Here is a 24,384-nt window from a genome sequence, read left to right as displayed (position 1 = left end):
CGTCGCATCAGAATGGTGTCACGTCAGAATGGTGTCACGTCACATCAGAATGGTGTCACGTCAGAATGGTGTCACATCAGAATGGTGTCACGTCAGAATGGTGTCACATCACATCAGAATGGTGTCACGTCAGAATGGTGTCACATCAGAATGGTGTCACGTCAGAATGGTGTCACGTCAGAATGGTGTCACGTCGCATCAGAATGGTGTCACGTCGCATCAGAATGGTGTCACGTCGCATCAGAATGGTGTCACGTCACATCAGAATGGTGTCACATCAGATAGGTGTGAAGATGTGATTAGATTGTTAACGTAACTAGAACGAGCTGTGGCTCAAAGTAGCCCATTAAACTTTTGCGGTCAGTCATTCACGCTTGGAAATATAAAATAAAAAAACATTGCTTGTGAATAACAATTTGACACTTTTGCTTTTAATGAAAGTAAAAATGCCTACTGGCTAGCTGGTGTTAGTTATGGCTCCTGCTGGAGAGTCTACACGTTCTGGGTGATGTGAAACAACGACATCATGTCGCTGGCTTCTTCTCTGGCGAACTCTCATTGGCTGTTGCTGATCAGCGTTCTCAAAACTCTGTCGTGGCACATCTCACACTACAAGAGCGTTGCAGATATTCTGCTGATAAAATCAAACGTGTTTGAAAATATCGGGATGTCTGGGACGGCTCAAAAAAGACGGAAATCGGTAGACCTCAGATTGAAGTCTCTGACCCGCTCATATTAAACGAGCGTCTGTGACGCCTGCGTGCCTCGACTAGGCAACGACATGGGGATTTTGTCTCCGATCTCAAAAAACTTGTTTGGGACGGCTAAATCGTGTAGTGTCCACCTGGCTTAAGATGTCTCTCTTTTATGATTTGTTTCCAGAATTCTGTAGTGCATATTTCTAATAAAGTGGACTCTTACTAAAAAATAAGAAGGAAATGAAGATGTTATCTAGCATTTCACCCACAAACATAGATCTACATTTTGACACTTAACATCACATTTACTAACAGTTCTTTACGGTATATAGTAAATGTGACCCATTGCAATTGTTAGGGGTAGATTTTTAAACCCCTATAGTATAGTACAGAACAACAGAATACATATATATATACTGTTGAACAGTTAAGAACAAGAGGATGGATGGATTCAGTAGAGAAAGAGAGGATGGATGGATTCAATAGAGAAAGAGAAAGATGGATGGATTCAGTAGAGAAAGAGAGGATGGATGGATTTAGTAGAGAAAGAGAGGATGGATGGATTTAGTAGAGAAAGAGAGGATGGATGGATTCAGTAGAGAAAGAGAAGATGGATGGATTCAATAGAGAAAGATGGGTGGATTCAATAGAGAAAGATGGGTGGATTCAATAGAGAAAGATGGGTGGATTCAATAGAGAAAGAGAGAATGGATGTATTCAGTTGTGCATGCAAAGGACAAGCCGTCCGTCTGAGAACTAATAGACAGCCGTCATGTGACGTGAAATCTCCTTGCTCTTATTTCATTTGGGAGATTAAGAGCAGCAGATCAAGGGATTTGGTTGGCGATGCCAGGGAGGAACATCACAAAGCTGTTTCAAAATGGGACTATGGAAAAATCCAATGGGATCCTACCATTGGAATCTGTAAATATTAGAAATTGGCTGATTTTACAGTATATGACGCATGGCAGGGTGTGGCTTTTTAGGGTTTTTTAAGGGGACGATTAGAAAGTGGTACCAGTTGAGGTTTTTCTGGGTGAGGGGTTATCTTAATCTTACATGTTTCTGTGACTTTATACTGAGTAGGCTACCCTTAAAATACCTCCTGCTTTACAAGCAAACAAACAGGCCAAACTGATATAACTGTTTTTGAAATGAAGTGACTCTATACTACACAGCAACGCAACACAGAAAGAACAGCCTGGGTCTCTTCCCTAAAACAATTACATCACACGATTATATCATGTAGAATGTTACTGACATTACATCACATATAACTGTTTTCCTCTGGGCTCATCACTAACCACTTATAGACAGGTAGATAGCTAGACAGACAGGTAGATAGATAGACAGACAGGTAGATAGATAGACAGACAGGTAGACCGACAGACCGACAGACAGACTAACAGACTGACAGACTGACAGACAGACAGGTAGACAGACCGACCGACAGACAGACAGACAGACAGACAGGCAGACAGACAGGCAGACAGGCAGACAGGCAGACAGGTAGACAGGCAGACAGGCAGACAGGCAGACAGACAGACAGACAGACAGACAGACAGACAGACAGACAGACAGACCGTTGTAAAGGATATGAATGGACCAGGACTTTGATGGAGATTCTTCTGAGGAAGGCGAAAGGGGTAAATATATAGAGAGCAGACGTGGCACTGAACCGGAAGATGGCCGTCCCTTTATTAACTACTATAAAAGTCTGAGGGAAGAAAGAAAGAGGAAAGATGCATTAGTAGCAATACAAGTTGTGGTTTGAGGTCAAATCACAGTAAACAAATAGTTGTAAAGTCCACAATACTCTATTCAATCTAAACCTGTCTTTTAAGGTGGGGTGGGTTTGAGTAAATCAACACTCTTTGGTCTATGCCGGTCCAAATAACCTGTTCTCAAATAGGAGTCAATAAATAGATTGTTGTGTGTACCGGACAGGATTTATTTATCTTCCATGTGGAGAGTTTGACTATGTCTACCATCTGTCTACATCAACGGTAAGCAGTGTCTAGGCAGCCCTGCAGTCATCCAAGACAGACCCGGGTTCAAATACAATTTGAAATCTTTCAAATATTTTGAGTGTTTGCTCTAGCCTGCCTGGAGTGCCAGAATGGTGGGGTTTGCAGTTTGGGGACTATTCTATTGGTCAATTAAGCCAGGGAAGCTCAAACAAGCACATATAAAGTATTTGAAATGATTTCAAATACTACTTGAACCCAGCCAGGTTCAAGCAGAAAACTCCTTCCCATCAACAGAGCCAGTTGGTGCACTATAAGGCCAGCCCAGCTCAGATAATGCAGGCAACTCTTCTCCAAAGCAGGCTGAATATTTACTGAACAGATGTGGACGTATTTATTTAAATATTTATTCGTCTTTGGTTAATCCCACCGTCCAACAGCAGCAGGGCCGGTCTTTGCCGTTCTGCTGCCATAGACGAGACCAAAACATTCCCCCCCCCCCCCCCCCCCCCCCCCCCGCAAAACTAGAATAGTCCCAGTAAGCAAAATGACGTTGAAAAGGCATCTAAAATATGTACTTTCCAGACGTTGAAGTTAGGTTCAATTTAGGTGCTGAACGAAAGTGAAAAAGTATTTTCCATGTTTAAAATACATATTTTCCAGGATGTTGAAAATACGTATTTTTACAGACGATGAAAATATGTATTTTACAGACGATGAAACCAGGCTCATTTTTGGTTCTGAATGAAAGTTGAAAATAAATAATTTATAGATGTCTATGTTGGGGGTCAAATCAAGGCTTGTCCAGACCGGACAAAATCTGAACTAAACATAGATGTCAATGATCGGTTCAGATTTTGTCTGGACCGGACCAAAACCCAAAGCCCGTAGAAGTGGAAATCAAGGCCGGTCCGGAACGGCACCAAAATAAAAGACATCAGAAAGGTGTCAGTCCGTGCTTACCGAGGTATAGCTTAAAGTGTTGCCTGAAACGTAATAATATGAATAGCCATCTATGTGGTAAGCCTACCGTTTGTAAAACACAAACAACAAAAAAGGTTTAAAAAATGTTGGATAGTGCTTACTGGAGTGTATGTAGCCTACCATGTCAGCCTGCAATGGAATGGTATGAACGCCCATCTAGGTGGTAGGCCCACCGTTTGTAAAACAGGCCATTATTGAATTTACTTTATTAGTCCTGATTCTTGTGACTAATCAATTTGGATATTTAAAAACTTTGAATATGCAGAAAATATTTTTATTTTTCACAATGATCAGCTTGTCCAAAATTGACGGATACTAACTTGAAACCACTGTACATGACAATGGGATGAAACTCCTGGGACGAAACAGTTGTGATTGGCCATTCCATATTGTCCATTTTACTTTGTGACCTGTCCTGTTTTTAGGATATGTTGTTTGTTAACATAACAGCACGTTTTTCATTTGATTGAGTGCCATTGAGGTTCGGCCATTTGATCAGAGAAACCTGTAAAAAGTGTCTCATTACATTACCATCCATTTTATCTCCAGCCTGTATTCTACAGAAAAGGCCATATACTCCTTCTATTTTTTTTGTATTATTATAATTTATAAACTTTTTTTTTTTACCTCTTTTTCTCCCCAATTTCATGATATCCAATTGGTAGTTACAGTCTTGTCCCATCGCTGCAACTCCCGTACGGACTCAGGAGAGGCGAAGTTCGAAAGCCGTGTGTCCTCCGAAACACGACCCAACCAAACCTCACTGCTTCTTAACACACTGCTCGCTTAACCCGGAAGCCAACCGCACCAATGTGTCAGAGGAAACACCGTACACCAGGCGACCGTGTCAGCGTGCATGCGCCCGGCCCGACTTCAGGAGTTGCTAGAGCGCGATGGGACAAGGACATCCCGGCCGGCCAAACACTCCCCTAAACCGGACGACGCTGGGCCAATTGTGCACCGCCTCATGGGTCTCCCGGGATTGAACACGGGCCTGTAGTGACGCATCGAGCACAGCGATGCAGTGCCTTAGACCGCTGCGCCACTCGACCCGCTGCGCCCACATACTCTTTCTATCATATCCTACATCTGCTACATGATTTATCTGACGGAACGTTGGTGGAGCTCCGCACCGATGCGTCTCTTCAACCCTGGAGAGACACGCTGGCAATCAAACAAGATACATATTTTGCGTCCCTGCCTTTGACGTAGTGGGCACTGCTTATCAAAGGGCGGCATCAGCACTCACCTAAAAAAGCCCATTTGCCACTGGTTGAGAGTTTTTGGGTAGAATTATGTGAGGTTGTGAGGTAATGTGAGGTAATGGACAGAGAGGCCTGAACTACGACTCTGTAAAGACTCTGGTAACGGACAGAGAGGCCTGATCTACGACTCTGTAAAGACTCTGGTAACGGACAGAGAGGCCTGATCTACGACTCTGTAAAGACTCTGGTAACGGACAGAGAGGCCTGATCTACGACTCTGTAAAGACTCTGGTAACGGACAGAGAGGCCTGATCTACGACTCTGTAAAGACTCTGGTAACGGACAGAGAGGCCTGATCTACGACTCTGTAAAGACTCTGGTAACGGACAGAGAGGCCTGATCTACGACTCTGTAAAGACTCTGGTAACGGACAGAGAGGCCTGATCTACGACTCTGTAAAGACTCTGGTAACGGACAGAGAGGCCTGATCTACGACTCTGTAAAGACTCTGGTAACGGACAGAGAGGCCTGATCTACGACTCTGTAAAGACTCTGGTAACGGACAGAGAGGCCTGATCTACGATTCTGTAAAGACTCTGGTAACGGACAGAGAGGCCTGATCTACGACTCTGTAAAGACTCTGTTAACGGACAGAGAGGCCTGATCTACGACTCTGTAAAGACTCTGGTAACGGACAGAGAGGCCTGATCTACGACTCTGTAAAGACTCTGGTAACGGACAGAGAGGCCTGAACTACGACTCTGTAATCGACAATCAATGAACCAACAGCATCACCTATGGCTATACGTTGTCTACCAGACTCATGAATACACCTGTTGGAGTGTAGCATCAGGTAACCAGTCCATCAAGTATGTATAATAATAAGAATACAATCCACAACTCAAAGCCGATTACTCAAATGTATTTAATTTTGGAGTATAGGCTAGACCAATTATGTACCAAAGACATCTCCAATCAGTTATTTATTAATGTTTTTGTAAAATGCGGTAAAAATATATGCGGCTATGTATTGTATAATGACACAATCATAATTTTAATTCAGGTTTCTTTCATGTACATATGCATCAGCTGTAATATGTGTATGTGTGTTTTGAATAAATCATCACGATTAGCAAGAACTGTACATTCTATTGTGTTAAGCTTTAAACCAACATCCACAACCCCAACCAAACGTTTTGAGGTCTCTGGTGGACAGGTAAGTGTTGTGGTCTCTGGTTGACAGGTAAGTGTTGTGGTCTCTGGTGGACAGGTAAGTGTTGTGGTCTCTGGTGGACAGGTAAGTGTTGTGGCCTGGTGGACAGATACGTGTTGTGGCCTGGTGGACAGGTAAGTGTTGTGGTCTCTGGTGGACAGGTAAGTGTTGTGGTCTCTGGTGGACAGGTAAGTGTTGTGGTCTCTGGTGGACAGGTAAGTGTTGTGGTCCACATCACTGAGGAATTAACATGGTCCAAACACACCAACACAGTTGTGAGATGGGCACGACAGCTCCTCTTCCCCCTCAGGAGACTGAAAAGATTTGGCATGGGCACTCAGATACTCAGAAAGTTCTACAGCTGCACCATTGAGAGCATCTTGACTGGCTGCATCACCGCTTGGTACGGAAATTGCAAGGCACTCGACCGCAAGGCGCTACAGAAGGTGGTGAATACAGCTCAGTACATCACTGGAGCCAAGCTTCCTGCCATCCAGGACCTCTATACCAGGCAGGGTCAGAGGAAGGCCCAAAAAATGATCAAAGACTCCAGCCCCCAAGCCATAGACTGTTCTCTCTGCTACCACACGGCAAGCGGTACCAGCGCGCCAAGCCTGGAATCAACAGGACCCTGAGCAGCTTCTACCCCCAAGCCATGAGACTGATAAACAAGACTGCTAAATAGCTAATCAAATGGCTACCCGGACTACCTGCATTGACCTTTTTTAACAGTAACTTTATTTGGATAGTGTGAGGTTTTCCATATGTTGACGTTATACAGATGGTCATACTATCAACCAACTATATCAACAAACTATCTGTTGATAAGCAATTGTTTGCTAAGGTTACTGTTAGGTTTAGAATAAGGGCTAGGGCTAGTGCTAGGGAAAAGGTTAAGGTTAGGGTAAGGGTTAGGGTTGGGGTTGGGGTTAGAGCTAGGTTTAGGGTTAGTAGATAGTTAATTGAAATGTTACTGATAGTCTGTAAAACACATCTACAGATGGACTATCCAATTAAAGTATTACTCACTAACTCTCTTGCACTCGACTCTACCCAACACGCTGGACTCTACCCCACACACTGGACTCTACCCACACACTGGACTCTACCCAACACACTGGACTCTACCCACACGCTGGACTCTACCCACACGCTGGACTCTACCCAACACGCTGGACTCTACCCACACGCTGGACTCTACCCCACACGCTGGACTCTACCCAACACGCTGGACTCTACCAAACACGCTGGACTCTACCCCACACGCTGGACTCTACCCACGCGCTGGACTCTACCCAACACGCTGGACTCTACCCCACACGCTGGACTCTACCCAACACGCTGGACTCTACCCCACACGCTGGACTCTACCCCACACGCTGGACTCTACCCCACACGCTGGACTCTACCCCACACGCTGGACTCTACCCCACACGCTGGACTCTACCCCACACGCTGGACTCTACCCCACACGCTGGACTGTACCCAACACACTGGACTCTACCAACACACTGGACTCTACCCAACACACTGGACTCTACCAACACACTGGACTCTACCAACACACTGGACTCTACCAACACGCTGGACTCTACCAACACGCTGGACTCTACCCACACGCTGAACTCTACCCACACGCTGAACTCTACCCAACACGCTGGACTCTACCCAACACGCTGGACTCTACCCACACGCTGGACTCTACCCACACACTGGACTCTACCCACACACTGGACTCTACCCAACACGCTGGACTCTACCCACACACAGGACTCTACCCACACGCAGGACCCTACCCAACACACTGGACTCTACCCCCACGCTGGACCCTACCCACACGCTGGACCCTACCCACACGCTGGACTCTACCCACACGCTGGACTCTACCAACACGCTGGACTCTACCAACACGCTGGACTCTACCAACACGCTGGACTCTACCAACACGCTGGACTCTACCAACACGCTGGACTCTACCCCACACGCTGGACTCTACCCCACACGCTGGACTCTACCCCACACGCTGGACTCTACCCCACACGCTGGACTCTACCCCACACGCTGGACTCTACCCCACACGCTGGACTCTACCCACACGCTGGACTCTACCCCACACGCTGGACTCTACCCACACGCTGGACTCTACCCACACGCTGGACTCTACCCCACACGCTGGACTCTACCCCACACGCTGGACTCTACCCCACACGCTGGACTCTACCCCACACGCTGGACTCTACCCACACGCTGGACTCTACCCACACGCTGGACTCTACCCACACGCTGGACTCTACCCAACACGCTGGACTCTACCCAACACGCTGGACTCTACCAACACGCTGGACTCTACCAACACGCTGGACTCTACCAACACGCTGGACTCTACCCCACACGCTGGACTCTACCCCACACGCTGGACTCTACCCCACACGCTGGACTCTACCCCCACACTGGACTCTACCCACACACTGGACTCTACCCACACTCTGGACTCTACCCAACACGCTGGACTCTACCCAACACGCTGGACTCTACCCAACACACTGGACTCTACCCACACACTGGACTCTACCCACACACTGGACTCTACCCAACACACTGGACTCTACCAACACACTGGACTCTACCAACACACTGGACTCTACCCAACACACTGGACTCTACCAACACACTGGACTCTACCAACACGCTGGACTCTACCAACACGCTGGACTCTACTAACACGCTGGACTCTACCCCACACGCTGGACTGTACCCAACACACTTGACTCTACCAACACACGCTGGACTCTACCCAACACACTGGACTCTACCCAACACACTGGACTCTACCAACACACTGGACTCTACCAACACACTGGACTCTACCAACACACTGGACTCTACCAACACACTGGACTCTACCAACACGCTGGACTCTACCAACACGCTGGACTCTACCAACACGCTGGACTCTACCCACACGCTGGACTCTACCCACACGCTGGACTCTACCCACACGCTGGACTCTACCCAACACGCTGGACTCTACCCAACACGCTGGACTCTACCCACACGCTGGACTCTACCCACACGCTGGACCCTACCCAACACACTGGACTCTACCAACACACTGGACTCTACCAACACACTGGACTCTACCAACACACTGGACTCTACCCAACACTCTGGACTCTACCAACACGCTGGACTCTACCAACACGCTGGACTCTACCAACACGCTGGACTCTACCAACACGCTGGACTCTACCAACACGCTGGACTCTACCAACACGCTGGACTCTACCAACACGCTGGACTCTACCAACACGCTGGACTCTACCCACACGCTGGACTCTACCCACACGCTGGACTCTACCCACACGCTGGACTCTACCCAACACGCTGGACTCTACCCAACACGCTGGACTCTACCCACACGCTGGACTCTACCCACACTCTGGACTCTACCCAACACGCTGGACTCTACCCAACACGCTGGACTCTACCCAACACACTGGACTCTACCCACACACTGGACTCTACCCACACACTGGACTCTACCCAACACACTGGACTCTACCAACACACTGGACTCTACCAACACACTGGACTCTACCCAACACACTGGACTCTACCAACACACTGGACTCTACCAACACACTGGACTCTACCAACACGCTGGACTCTACTAACACGCTGGACTCTACCCCACACGCTGGACTGTACCCAACACACTTGACTCTACCAACACACGCTGGACTCTACCCAACACACTGGACTCTACCCAACACACTGGACTCTACCAACACACTGGACTCTACCAACACACTGGACTCTACCAACACACTGGACTCTACCAACACGCTGGACTCTACCAACACGCTGGACTCTACCAACACGCTGGACTCTACCAACACGCTGGACTCTACCAACACGCTGGACTCTACCCACACGCTGGACTCTACCCACACGCTGGACTCTACCCACACGCTGGACTCTACCCAACACGCTGGACTCTACCCAACACGCTGGACTCTACCCCACACACTGGACTCTACCCACACACTGGACTCTACCCAACACACTGGACTCTACCCACACGCTGGACTCTACCCACACGCTGGACTCTACCCAACACGCTGGACTCTACCCAACACGCTGGACTCTACCCACACGCTGGACTCTACCCCACACGCTGGACTCTACCCAACACGCTGGACTCTACCAAACACGCTGGACTCTACCCCACACGCTGGACTCTACCCACGCGCTGGACTCTACCCAACACGCTGGACTCTACCCCACACGCTGGACTCTACCCAACACGCTGGACTCTACCCCACACGCTGGACTCTACCCCACACGCTGGACTCTACCCCACACGCTGGACTCTACCCCACACGCTGGACTCTACCCCACACGCTGGACTCTACCCCACACGCTGGACTCTACCCCACACGCTGGACTGTACCCAACACACTGGACTCTACCAACACACTGGACTCTACCCAACACACTGGACTCTACCAACACACTGGACTCTACCAACACACTGGACTCTACCAACACGCTGGACTCTACCAACACGCTGGACTCTACCCACACGCTGAACTCTACCCACACGCTGAACTCTACCCAACACGCTGGACTCTACCCAACACGCTGGACTCTACCCACACACTGGACTCTACCCACACACTGGACTCTACCCACACACTGGACTCTACCCAACACGCTGGACTCTACCCACACACAGGACTCTACCCACACGCAGGACCCTACCCAACACACTGGACTCTACCCCCACGCTGGACCCTACCCACACGCTGGACCCTACCCACACGCTGGACTCTACCCACACGCTGGACTCTACCAACACGCTGGACTCTACCAACACGCTGGACTCTACCAACACGCTGGACTCTACCAACACGCTGGACTCTACCAACACGCTGGACTCTACCCCACACGCTGGACTCTACCCCACACGCTGGACTCTACCCCACACGCTGGACTCTACCCCACACGCTGGACTCTACCCCACACGCTGGACTCTACCCCACACGCTGGACTCTACCCACACGCTGGACTCTACCCCACACGCTGGACTCTACCCACACGCTGGACTCTACCCACACGCTGGACTCTACCCCACACGCTGGACTCTACCCCACACGCTGGACTCTACCCCACACGCTGGACTCTACCCCACACGCTGGACTCTACCCACACGCTGGACTCTACCCACACGCTGGACTCTACCCACACGCTGGACTCTACCCAACACGCTGGACTCTACCCAACACGCTGGACTCTACCAACACGCTGGACTCTACCAACACGCTGGACTCTACCAACACGCTGGACTCTACCCCACACGCTGGACTCTACCCCACACGCTGGACTCTACCCCACACGCTGGACTCTACCCCCACACTGGACTCTACCCACACACTGGACTCTACCCACACTCTGGACTCTACCCAACACGCTGGACTCTACCCAACACGCTGGACTCTACCCAACACACTGGACTCTACCCACACACTGGACTCTACCCACACACTGGACTCTACCCAACACACTGGACTCTACCAACACACTGGACTCTACCAACACACTGGACTCTACCCAACACACTGGACTCTACCAACACACTGGACTCTACCAACACGCTGGACTCTACCAACACGCTGGACTCTACTAACACGCTGGACTCTACCCCACACGCTGGACTGTACCCAACACACTTGACTCTACCAACACACGCTGGACTCTACCCAACACACTGGACTCTACCCAACACACTGGACTCTACCAACACACTGGACTCTACCAACACACTGGACTCTACCAACACACTGGACTCTACCAACACACTGGACTCTACCAACACGCTGGACTCTACCAACACGCTGGACTCTACCAACACGCTGGACTCTACCCACACGCTGGACTCTACCCACACGCTGGACTCTACCCACACGCTGGACTCTACCCAACACGCTGGACTCTACCCAACACGCTGGACTCTACCCACACGCTGGACTCTACCCACACGCTGGACCCTACCCAACACACTGGACTCTACCAACACACTGGACTCTACCAACACACTGGACTCTACCAACACACTGGACTCTACCCAACACTCTGGACTCTACCAACACGCTGGACTCTACCAACACGCTGGACTCTACCAACACGCTGGACTCTACCAACACGCTGGACTCTACCAACACGCTGGACTCTACCAACACGCTGGACTCTACCAACACGCTGGACTCTACCAACACGCTGGACTCTACCCACACGCTGGACTCTACCCACACGCTGGACTCTACCCACACGCTGGACTCTACCCAACACGCTGGACTCTACCCAACACGCTGGACTCTACCCACACGCTGGACTCTACCCACACTCTGGACTCTACCCAACACGCTGGACTCTACCCAACACGCTGGACTCTACCCAACACACTGGACTCTACCCACACACTGGACTCTACCCACACACTGGACTCTACCCAACACACTGGACTCTACCAACACACTGGACTCTACCAACACACTGGACTCTACCCAACACACTGGACTCTACCAACACACTGGACTCTACCAACACACTGGACTCTACCAACACGCTGGACTCTACTAACACGCTGGACTCTACCCCACACGCTGGACTGTACCCAACACACTTGACTCTACCAACACACGCTGGACTCTACCCAACACACTGGACTCTACCCAACACACTGGACTCTACCAACACACTGGACTCTACCAACACACTGGACTCTACCAACACACTGGACTCTACCAACACGCTGGACTCTACCAACACGCTGGACTCTACCAACACGCTGGACTCTACCAACACGCTGGACTCTACCAACACGCTGGACTCTACCCACACGCTGGACTCTACCCACACGCTGGACTCTACCCACACGCTGGACTCTACCCAACACGCTGGACTCTACCCAACACGCTGGACTCTACCCACACGCTGGACTCTACCCACACGCTGGACCCTACCCAACACACTGGACTCTACCAACACACTGGACTCTACCAACACACTGGACTCTACCAACACACTGGACTCTACCCAACACTCTGGACTCTACCAACACGCTGGACTCTACCAACACGCTGGACTCTACCAACACGCTGGACTCTACCAACACGCTGGACTCTACCAACACGCTGGACTCTACCAACACGCTGGACTCTACCAACACGCTGGACTCTACCCACACGCTGGACTCTACCCACACGCTGGACTCTACCCACACGCTGGACTCTACCCAACACGCTGGACTCTACCCAACACGCTGGACTCTACCCACACGCTGGACTCTACCCACACGCTGGACCCTACCCAACACACTGGACTCTACCAACACACTGGACTCTACCAACACACTGGACTCTACCAACACACTGGACTCTACCCAACACTCTGGACTCTACCAACACGCTGGACTCTACCAACACGCTGGACTCTACCAACACGCTGGACTCTACCAACACGCTGGACTCTACCCACACGCTGGACTCTACCCACACGCTGGACTCTACCCACACGCTGGACTCTACCCACACGCTGGACTCTACCCACACGCTGGACTCTACCCACACGCTGGACTCTACCCAACACGCTGGACTCTACCCAACACGCTGGACTCTACCCACACGCTGGACCCTACCCAACACACTGGACTCTACCCCCACGCTGGACTCTACCCCCACGCTGGACTCTACCCCCACGCTGGACTCTACCCAACACGTTGGACTCTACCCAGCACGCTGGACTCTACCCACACACTGGACTCTACCCAACACGCTGGACTCTACCCCACACGCTGGACTCTACCCCACACGCTGGACTCTACCCCACACGCTGGACTCTACCCCACACGCTGGACTCTACCCCACACGCTGGACTCTACCCCACACGCTGGACTCTACCCCACACGCTGGACTCTACCCCACACGCTGGACTTTACCCACACGCTGGACTCTACCCACACGCTGGACTCTACCCAACACGCTGGACTCTACCAACACGCTGGACTCTACCAACACGCTGGACTCTACCAACACGCTGGACTCTACCAACACGCTGGACTCTACCAACACGCTGGACTCTACCCCACACGCTGGACTCTACTCCACACGCTGGACTCTACTCCACACGCTGGACTCTACCCCCACACTGGACTCTACCCACACACTGGACTCTACACACACTCTGGACTCTACCCCCACGCTGGACTCTACCCAACACACTGGACTCTACCAACACGCTGGACTCTACCAACACACTGGACTCTACCCACACACTGGACTCTACCCAACACACTGGACTCTACCAACACACTGGACTCTACCAACACACTGGACTCTACCAACACACTGGACTCTACCCAACACACTGGACTCTACCAACACACTGGACTCTACCAACACACTGGACTCTACCAACACACTGGACTCTACCAACACACTGGACTCTACCCAACACTGTTACTGTCTATTATCTATCCTGTTGTCTAGTCACTTTACCCCTACCTACAGTATACTGCTGTTACTGTCTATTATCTATCCTGTTGTCTAGTCATTTTACCCCTACCTACAGTATACTGCTGTTACTGTCTATTATCTATCCTTTACCCCTACCTACAGTATACTGCTGTTACTGTCTATTATCTATCCTTTACCCCTACCTACAGTATACTGATGTTACTGTCTATTATCTATCCTGTTGTCTAGTCACTTTACCACTACCTACAGTATACTGCTGTTACTGTCTATTATCTATCCTTTACCCCTACCTACAGTATACTGCTGTTACTGTCTATTATCTATCCTTTACCCCTACCTACAGTATACTGCTGTTACTGTCTATTATCTATCCTTTACCCCTACCTACAGTATACTGCTGCTACTGTCTATTATCTATCCTTTACCCCTACCTACAGTATACTGCTGTTACTGTCTATTATCTATCCTGTTGTCTAGTCACTTTACCCCTACCTACAGTATACTGCTGCTACTGTCTATGATCTATCCTTTACCCTTACCTACAATATACTACAGTATACTGCTGTTACTGTCTATTATATATCCTGTTGTCTAGTCACTTTACCCCTACCTACAGTATACTGCTGTTACTGTCTATTATCTATCCTGTTGTCTAGTCACTTTACCCCTACCTATATGTATATAGCTACCTCAATTACCTCATACCCCTGCACATCGACTCAGTACTGGTAGTCCCTGTATATAACCATGTTATTTTTACTCATTATTGTTATTCGTTATTCACTGTGTATTCACCCCTTGTGTCAACTATTTCAAATGTATATATACTTTGTGTATCTTTAACTCTGCATTGTTGGGAAGGGCCTCTAAGTAAGTATTTCACTGTTAGTCTATATTTGTTGCACCAGTGAGTGAGAATGCTGTACTCCCCACAGAATACAATAATATACTGTATTTTAGGAATCCTACAAACCTTGTCCTGAAACTCTACAGTAACTTAACTGGCCAATTGCTGCCAGTAATTTACTGTAATTCAGAATACAGTACCATACCACATTCCAAAAATCTTTTGACCACCAGTGGGTGCATGGTCTTGTTGTTTCTCGTGTATTAACATATTTTGAGGCACGTCTTGTAAGAGGCTATATTTGTTGCATTCGTTAGTGAGAGTCCTGTACTAATGAAATATAATGGGACAGATCAGAGTGGCAGCAAGTCCCAAAGCTTTAACGTCTGAGTGGCCACTTCCTTTTGATGTGTTTGTCTGAGTGGCCACTTCCTTTTGATGTGTTTGTCTGAGTGGCCACTTCCTTTTGATGTGTTTGTCTGAGTGGCCACTTCCTTTTGATTTGTTTGTCTGAGTGGCCACTTCCTTTTGATTTGTTTGTCTGAGTGGCCACTTCCTTTTGATGTGTTTGTCTGAGTGGCCACTTCCTTTTGATGTGTTTGTCTGAGTGGCCACTTCCTTTTGATTTGTTTGTCTGAGTGGCCACTTCCTTTTGATTTGTTTGTCTGAGTGGCCACTTCCTTTTGATTTGTTTGTCTGAGTGGCCACTTCCTTTTGATTTGTTTGGCCCTGGAGTCACAATCAAATCAAACTTTATTAGTCACATGCGCCGAATACAACAAGTGTAGACCCTTACAGTGAAATGCTGACTGTACCGAGTCGAGTACCGAGTCAGTGTGGAGGCTATATACAGGGGGCACTGGTACCGAGTCAGTGTGCAGGGGGTACAGCTAAGTAATGAGACTATATACAGGGGGCACCGGTACCGAGTCAGTGTGGAGACTATATACAGGGGGTACTGGTACCGAGTCAGTGTGGAGGCTATATACAGGGGGCACTGGTACCGAGTCAGTGTGGAGGGGGTACAGCTAAGTAATGAGACTATATACAGGGGGCACCGGTACCGAGTCAGTGTGCAGGGGGTACAGCTAAGTAATGAGACTATATACAGGGGGCACCGGTACCGAGTCAGTGTGGAGACTATATACAGGGGGCACCGGTACCGAGTCAGTGTGTAGGGGGTACAGCTAAGTAATGAGACTATATACAGGGGGCACCGGTACCGAGTCAGTGTGGAGGGGGTACAGCTAAGTAATGAGACTATATACAGGGGGCACCGGTACCGAGTCAGTGTGGAGGCTATATACAGGGGGCACCGGAACCGAGTCAGTGTGGAGACTATATACAGGGGGCACCGGTACCGAGTCAGTGTGGAGGCTATATACAGGGGGCACCGGTACCGAGTCAGTGTGCAGGGGGTACAGGCTAGTTGAGTCACGGGAAGTTTGGAAGCCTTTGTTAAGGCCTAACGAGCAAGTGATATAAATTGTAATATATTATTAGATATTCACTATTAGTAATTACTGATTGTATTTTCAATTTTTAAAAAGTACTGTATTGCTATTTTGCTATATATTTACTGGAGCATATTGTAAATGATGGTGCATTGTGGGGCGAAATATTATTGGAGGAGAAAGAATCACTGGCTCATTAACATATTTTAAGGCGTGCCTTGTAAACGTCTATATTTGTGGCACCCGTTAGTGAGAGTCCTGTACTAATTTAAGTGATATGTGGTGGTAGTAGTTCCTTAACAATTACATATAGGGGACAGATCAGAGCGGCAGCAGGTCTTAAACCTTGTAATGATTAACTATGTCCATTTGATCTGTCTGTAATCACATCCAGTTTGAAAGCCTTTGATAAGTCCTCTAGACGCACCTTCTAGTCATTAATATGCTTCTAATATGCAGTAAATTACAGTAAAATACTGTAGAAATACATTTTCTTACAGTTCAATGGGTGACTTTTACTGTATTTTACTGTGTTTAATTGCTCTGATCTATCACGTTACCGTGAATATATCAGTATTGTATTGGCACTATCACAGAGAGTCACAGTGGAGGCTGCTGAGGGGAGGACGGCTCATAATAAAGTCTGGAACGGAGTTCAAATGGAATGGCATCAAACCATGATGTATTTGATACCATTCCACTCATTCCGCTCCAGCCCGTCCTCCACCATTAATGTGCCACCAACCTCCTGTATCCCACCCCCCGCCTCCCCCTCACAGCCCACACCCCTACCCCACACTCACCCTCTGATTCTTGAAGTAGAAGGGATCGATGTCATCCAGAGGTACCCCAACCAGTCCTGGGGGAATGTCACCAAAGATACGTGGAAGTTGTTTGCCAGCCTCCAGGTCGGGCCTGGGCATGGGCAGCTCCACGTTGCCCAGATCCTCCTGGTAATCCTTGGCGTTCTTGGCCTGCTCCTCGGCAATCCGCTGCTCGATGGCGGCCAGGGATTCGCGAGTGAACCGGCGCAAGCCATCAGGACCCGTTGGTAACAGCGTGGCTGCCATCTTTTCATCCTGATTATCCTGTACTAGAATTTACTTACAGCTGGTGGTACAGGTGGAGGTGGGGAAGACAGACGCCAGAGAGGGAGAGAGACAGAGGGTGAGAGAACGGGGAAGACAGACGCCAAAGAGGGAGAGAGAGAGAGATAAAGAGAGAGAGTGAGAGATAAAGAGAGAGAGAGAGAGGAAGAGAGAGAGAGAGAGAGAGAGAGAGGGTAAGACAGAGCCAGAGAGGGAGAGAGAGAGAGAGGGTGAGAGAGAGAGGGTGAGAGAATGGGTAAGACAGAGCCAGAGAGAGGGAGAGAGAGAGAAAGAGAGAGAGAGAGAGAGGATGAGAGAGAGGGTGAGAGAATGGGTAAGACAGAGCCAGAGAGAGGGAGAGAGAGAGAAAGAGAGAGAGAGAGAGAGAAAGAGAGAGACAGGGTGAGCGAGAGTGAGGGTGAGAGAAAGAACAAAACACCATTGTAAATACACTCATATTTATGTTTATTTATTTTCCCTTTTGTACTTTGTAAACAATATAAACATATGTTTCCCATGTCAACAAAGCCCTTAAATTGAATTGAAAGAGAGAGAGAGAGGGTGAGAAAGAAAGAGAGAGAGAGAGAGAGAGAGAGGGTTAAAGAGAGAGAGAGGGTTAAAGAAAGAGGGTGACAGAGAGAGAGAGAGAGAGAGTAGAGAGAGAGAGAGACAGAGACAGAGACACAGAGAGAGAGAGTGTTATGCTGGTGAATGAGGACCCAAAAGCGACTTAACAAAAACAGAGTCTTTATTCCAGTCTTAAACAAAACGGTACTCCAGGATATATCTTAGATGACACCTGCTCACACGCAGCATCTGATGAAGGCAAAACCACGACAGGGCGGAACCAGGACACAGAACAGCAAACATCAAACAAAGATCCGACAAGGACAGAAGCGGAAAACAGAAGGAGAAATAGGAACTCTAATCAGAGGGCAAAATAGGGGACAGGTGTGAAAGATTAAATGAGGTAGTTAGGAGAATGAGGAACAGCTGGGAGCAGGAACGGAACGATAGAGAGAGAGCGAGAGAGGAAGAGAGGGAGGGGAAGAGAGAGGGATAGAACCTACTAAGACCAGCAGAGGGAGACAAATGGAAGGGAAGCACAGGGACAAGACATGATAATCAAATGACAAAACATGACAGTACCCCCCCACTCACCGAGCGCCTCCTGGCGCACTCGAGGAGGAACCCTGGCGGCAACGGAGGAAATCATCAATCAACGAACGGTCCAGAACGTCCCGAGATGGAACCCAACTCCTCTCCTCAGGACCGTAACCCTCCCAATCCACTAAGTACTGGTGACCACGTCCCCGAGAACGCATGTCCATGATCTTCCGTACCTTGTAAATAGGTGCGCCCTCGACAAGGACGGGAGGGGGGGAGGGAAGACGAACGGGAGCGCGAAGAAAAGGCTTGACACAAGAGACATGGAAGACAGGGTGGACGCGACGAAGATGTCGCGGAAGAAGCAGTCGCACAGCGACAGGATTGACGACCTGAGAGACACGGAACGGACCAATGAACCGCGGAGTCAACTTGCGAGAAGCTGTCGTAAGGGGAAGGTTACGAGTGGAAAGCCACACTCTCTGACCGCGACAATACCTAGGACTCTTAATCCTACGTTTATTGGCGGCTCTCACAGTCTGCGCCCTGTAACGGCAAAGTGCAGACCTGACCCTCCTCCAAGTGCGCTCACAACGTTGGACAAAAGCCTGAGCGGAGGGAACGCTGGACTCGGCGAGCTGGGACGAGAACAGAGGAGGCTGGTAACCAAGACTACTCTGAAACGGAGATAGCCCGGTAGCAGACGAAGGAAGCGAGTTGTGAGCGTACTCAGCCCAGGGGAGCTGTTCTGCCCAAGACGCAGGGTTTCGAAACGAAAGGCTGCGTAAAATGCGACCAATCGACTGATTGGCCCTTTCTGCTTGACCGTTAGACTGGGGATGAAACCCGGAAGAGAGACTGACGGAAGCACCGATCAAACGACAGAACTCCCTCCAAAACTGTGACGTGAATTGCGGACCTCTGTCTGAAACGGCGTCTAACGGGAGGCCATGAATTCTGAACACATTCTCAATGATGATTTGTGCCGTCTCCTTAGCGGAAGGAAGCTTAGCGAGGGGAATGAAATGTGCCGCCTTAGAGAACCTATCGATAACCGTAAGAATCACAGTCTTCCCCGCAGACGAAGGCAGACCGGTAATAAAGTCTAAGGCGATGTGAGACCATGGTCGAGAAGGAATGGGAAGCGGTCTGAGACGACCGGCAGGAGGAGAGTTACCTGACTTAGTCTGCGCGCAGTCCGAACAAGCAGCCACGAAACGACGCGTGTCCCGCTCCTGAGTAGGCCACCAAAACCGCTGGCGAATAGAAGCAAGCGTACCCCGAACACCGGGGTGGCCAGCTAACTTGGCAGAATGAGCCCACTGAAGAACAGCCAGACGAGTAGAGACAGGAACAAACAGAAGGTTACTAGGACAAGCGCGCGGCGACGCAGTGTGAGTGAGCGCTTGCTTTACCTGTCTCTCAATTCCCCAGACAGTCAACCCGACAACACGCCCTTCAGGGAGAATCCCCTCGGGGTCGGTAGAAACCACAGAAGAACTAAAGAGACGGGATAAGGCATCAGGCTTGGTGTTCTTATTTCCCGGGCGATAGGAAATCACGAACTCGAAACGAGCAAAAAACAACGCCCAACGAGCTTGACGTGCATTAAGTCGTTTGGCAGAACGGATGTACTCAAGGTTCTTATGGTCAGTCCAAACGACAAAAGGAACGGTCGCCCCCTCCAACCACTGTCGCCATTCGCCTATGGCTAAGCGGATAGCGAGCAGTTCGCGGTTACCCACATCATAGTTGCGTTCTGATGGCGACAGGCGATGAGAAAAGTAAGCGCAAGGATGAACCTTATCGTCAGACTGGAAGCGCTGGGACAGAATGGCTCCCACGCCCACCTCTGAAGCGTCAACCTCGACAATAAATTGTTTAGTGACGTCAGGAGTAACAAGGATAGGAGCGGATGTAAAACGCTTCTTGAGGAGATCAAAAGCTCCCTGGGCGGAACCGGACCACTTAAAGCAAGTCTTGACAGAAGTCAGAGCTGTGAGAGGAGCAGCCACTTGACCGAAATTACGAATGAAACGCCGATAGAAATTAGCGAAACCGAGAAAACGCTGCAACTCGACACGTGACTTAGGAACGGGCCAATCGCTGACAGCCTGGACCTTAGCGGGATCCATCTGAATGCCTTCAGCGGAAATAACAGAACCAAGAAAAGTGACAGAGGAGACATGAAAGGCACACTTCTCAGCCTTCACGTAGAGACAATTCTCTAAAAGGCGCTGGAGTACACGTCGAACGTGCTGAACATGAATCTCGAGTGACGGTGAAAAAATCAGGATATCGTCAAGGTAAACGAAAACAAAGATGTTCAGCATGTCTCTCAGTACATCATTAACTAATGCCTGAAAGACAGCTGGAGCATTAGAGAGACCGAACGGCAGAACCCGGTATTCAAAATGCCCTAACGGAGTGTTAAACGCCGTTTTCCACTCGTCCCCCTCTCTGATGCGTACGAGATGGTAAGCGTTACGAAGGTCCAACTTAGTAAAGAACCTGGCTCCCTGCAGCATCTCGAAGGCTGACGACATAAGGGGAAGCGGATAACGATTCTTAACCGTTATGTCATTCAGCCCTCGATAATCCACGCAGGGGCGCAGAGTACCGTCCTTCTTCTTAACAAAGAAAAACCCCGCTCCGGCGGGAGAGGAAGAAGGCACCACGGTACCGGCGTCGAGAGAAACAGACAGATAATCCTCGAGAGCCTTACGTTCGGGAGCCGACAGAGAGTATAGTCTACCCCGAGGGGGAGTGGTCCCCGGAAGGAGATCAATACAACAATCATACGACCGGTGAGGAGGAAGAGAGTTGGCTCTGGACCGACTGAAGACCGTGCGTAGATCATGATATTCCTCCGGCACTCCTGTCAAATCCCCAGGTTCCTCCTGAGTAGAGGGGACACAAGAAACAGGAGGGATAGCAGACATTAAACACTTCACATGACAAGAAACGTTCCAGGATAGGATAGAATTACTAGACCAATTAATAGAAGGATTATGACATACTAGCCAGGGATGACCCAAAACAACAGGTGTAAAAGGTGAACGAAAAATCAAAAAGGAAATGGTCTCACTGTGGTTACCAGATACTGTGAGGGTTAAAGGTAGTGTCTCACATCTGATACTGGGGAGAGAACTACCATCTAAGGCGAACATGGGCGTGGGCCTCCCTAACTGTCTGAGAGGAATGTCATGTTTCCGAGCCCATGCTTCGTCCATAAAACAACCCTCAGCCCCAGAGTCTATCAAGGCACTGCAGGAAGCAGCCGAACCGGTCCAGCGTAGATGGACCGACAAGGTAGTACAGGATCTTGATGGAGAGACCTGAGTAGTAGCGCTCACCAGTAGCCCTCCGCTTACTGATGAGCTCTGGCTTTTACTGGACATGACATGACAAAATGTCCAGCAGAACCGCAATAGAAACAAAGGCGGTTGGTGATTCTCCGTTCCCTCTCCTTAGTCGAGATGCGAATACCTCCCAGCTGCATGGGCTCAGTCTCTGAGCTGATGGGAGAAGATGGTTGAGATGCGGAGAGGGGAAACACCGTTAACGCGAGCTCTCTTCCACGAGCTCGGTGACGAAGATCTACCCGTCGTTCTATGCGGATGGCGAGTGCAATCAAAGAGTCCACGCTGGAAGGAACCTCCCGGGAGAGAATCTCATCCTTAACCTCAGCGTGAAGTCCCTCCAGAAAACGAGCGAGCAACGCCGGCTCGTTCCAGTCACTGGATGCAGCAAGAGTGCGAAACTCTATAGAGTAATCCGTTATGGATCGATCACCTTGACATAGGGAAGCCAGGACCCTGGAAGCCTCCTTCCCAAAAACTGAACGATCAAAAACCCGTATCATCTCCTCTTTAAAGCTCAGATAATCGTTAGTACACTCAGCCCTTGCCTCCCAGATAGCTGTGCCCCACTCCCGAGCCCGACCAGTAAGGAGTGATATGACGTAGGCGATCCGAGCTCTCTCTCGTGAGTATGTGTTGGGCTGGAGAGAAAACACAATCTCACACTGGGTGAGAAAGGAGCGGCACTCAGTGGGTTGCCCAGAGTAACATGGTGGGTTATTAACCCTAGGTTCCGAAGACTCGGAAGACCAGGAAGTAACAGGTGGCACGAGACGAAGACTCTGAAACTGTCCTGAGAGGTTGGAAACCTGAGCGGCCAGGGTCTCAACGGCATGACGAGCAGCAGACAATTCCTGCTCGTGTCTGCCGAGCATTGCTCCCTGGGTCTTGATGGCAGTGTTGCGAGAATCCGTAGTCGCTGGGTCCATTGTGGTCGGATCTTTCTGTTATGCTGGTGAATGAGGACCCAAAAGCGACTTAACAAAAACAGAGTCTTTATTCCAGTCTTAAACAAAACGGTACTCCAGGATATATCTTAGATGACACCTGCTCACACGCAGCATCTGATGAAGGCAAAACCACGACAGGGCGGAACCAGGACACAGAACAGCAAACATCAAACAAAGATCCGACAAGGACAGAAGCGGAAAACAGAAGGAGAAATAGGAACTCTAATCAGAGGGCAAAATAGGGGACAGGTGTGAAAGATTAAATGAGGTAGTTAGGAGAATGAGGAACAGCTGGGAGCAGGAACGGAACGATAGAGAGAGAGCGAGAGAGGAAGAGAGGGAGGGGAAGAGAGAGGGATAGAACCTACTAAGACCAGCAGAGGGAGACAAATGGAAGGGAAGCACAGGGACAAGACATGATAATCAAATGACAAAACATGACAGAGAGAGAGAGAGAGAGAGGGGGTTAAAGAGAGAGAGAGGGTTAAAGAAAGAGGGTGACAGAGAGAGAGAGAGAGAGAGAGAGAGAGAGAGGGTTAAAGAGAGAGAGAGGGTTAAAGAAAGAGGGTGACAGAGAGAGAGAGAGAGAGAGAGAGAGAGAGGGTTAAAGAGAGAGAGAAGGTTAAAGAAAGAGGGTGACAGAGAGAGAGAGAGAGAGAGAGAGAGTAGAGAGAGAGAGAGAGAGACAGAGACAGAGACAGAGACAGAGAGAGAGAGAGAGAGAGAGAGAGAGAGAGAGAGAGAGGGTTAAAGAGAGAGAGAGGGTTAAAGAAAGAGGGTGACAGAGAGAGAGAGAGAGAGAGAGAGAGAGAGAGAGAGAGAGAGAGAGAGAGAGAGAGAGAGAGAGGGTTATAGAGAGACAGAGGGTGAGAGAGAGAGAGGGGGTTAAAGAGAGACAGAGGGTGAGAGAGAGAGGGTTAAAGAGAGACAGAGGGTGAGAGAGAGAGAGGGTTAGAGAGAGAGAGATGGATT

The 24,384-nt window shown here is 49.6% G+C and overlaps 1 protein-coding gene across 1 annotated transcript in view; it reads right to left on the bottom strand.

Moving 5' to 3' along the window:
• LOC129813544 (sodium channel protein type 4 subunit alpha-like) overlaps nucleotides 1–24,384 on the bottom strand; it is a 129,468-nt gene that overhangs the window by 71,904 nt on the left and 33,180 nt on the right. Inside the window, exons 2-3 of the mRNA XM_055865840.1 lie at nucleotides 17,709–18,015; nucleotides 2,297–2,415 (exon numbers count right to left, since the gene is read on the bottom strand). Of these exons, the coding sequence (XP_055721815.1) occupies nucleotides 2,297–2,415; nucleotides 17,709–17,975 (386 nt within the window). The 5' untranslated portion in view covers nucleotides 17,976–18,015. The remainder of the gene's footprint in view (nucleotides 1–2,296; nucleotides 2,416–17,708; nucleotides 18,016–24,384) is intronic.

This window comes from Salvelinus fontinalis, chromosome 17 (genome assembly GCF_029448725.1).
Source record: "Salvelinus fontinalis isolate EN_2023a chromosome 17, ASM2944872v1, whole genome shotgun sequence".
In the NCBI taxonomy this organism is placed as follows: domain Eukaryota; kingdom Metazoa; phylum Chordata; class Actinopteri; order Salmoniformes; family Salmonidae; genus Salvelinus; species Salvelinus fontinalis.
The sequence above is the reverse complement of the archived record's forward strand: the minus strand, read 5'-3'. Positions and strand labels throughout refer to the sequence as shown.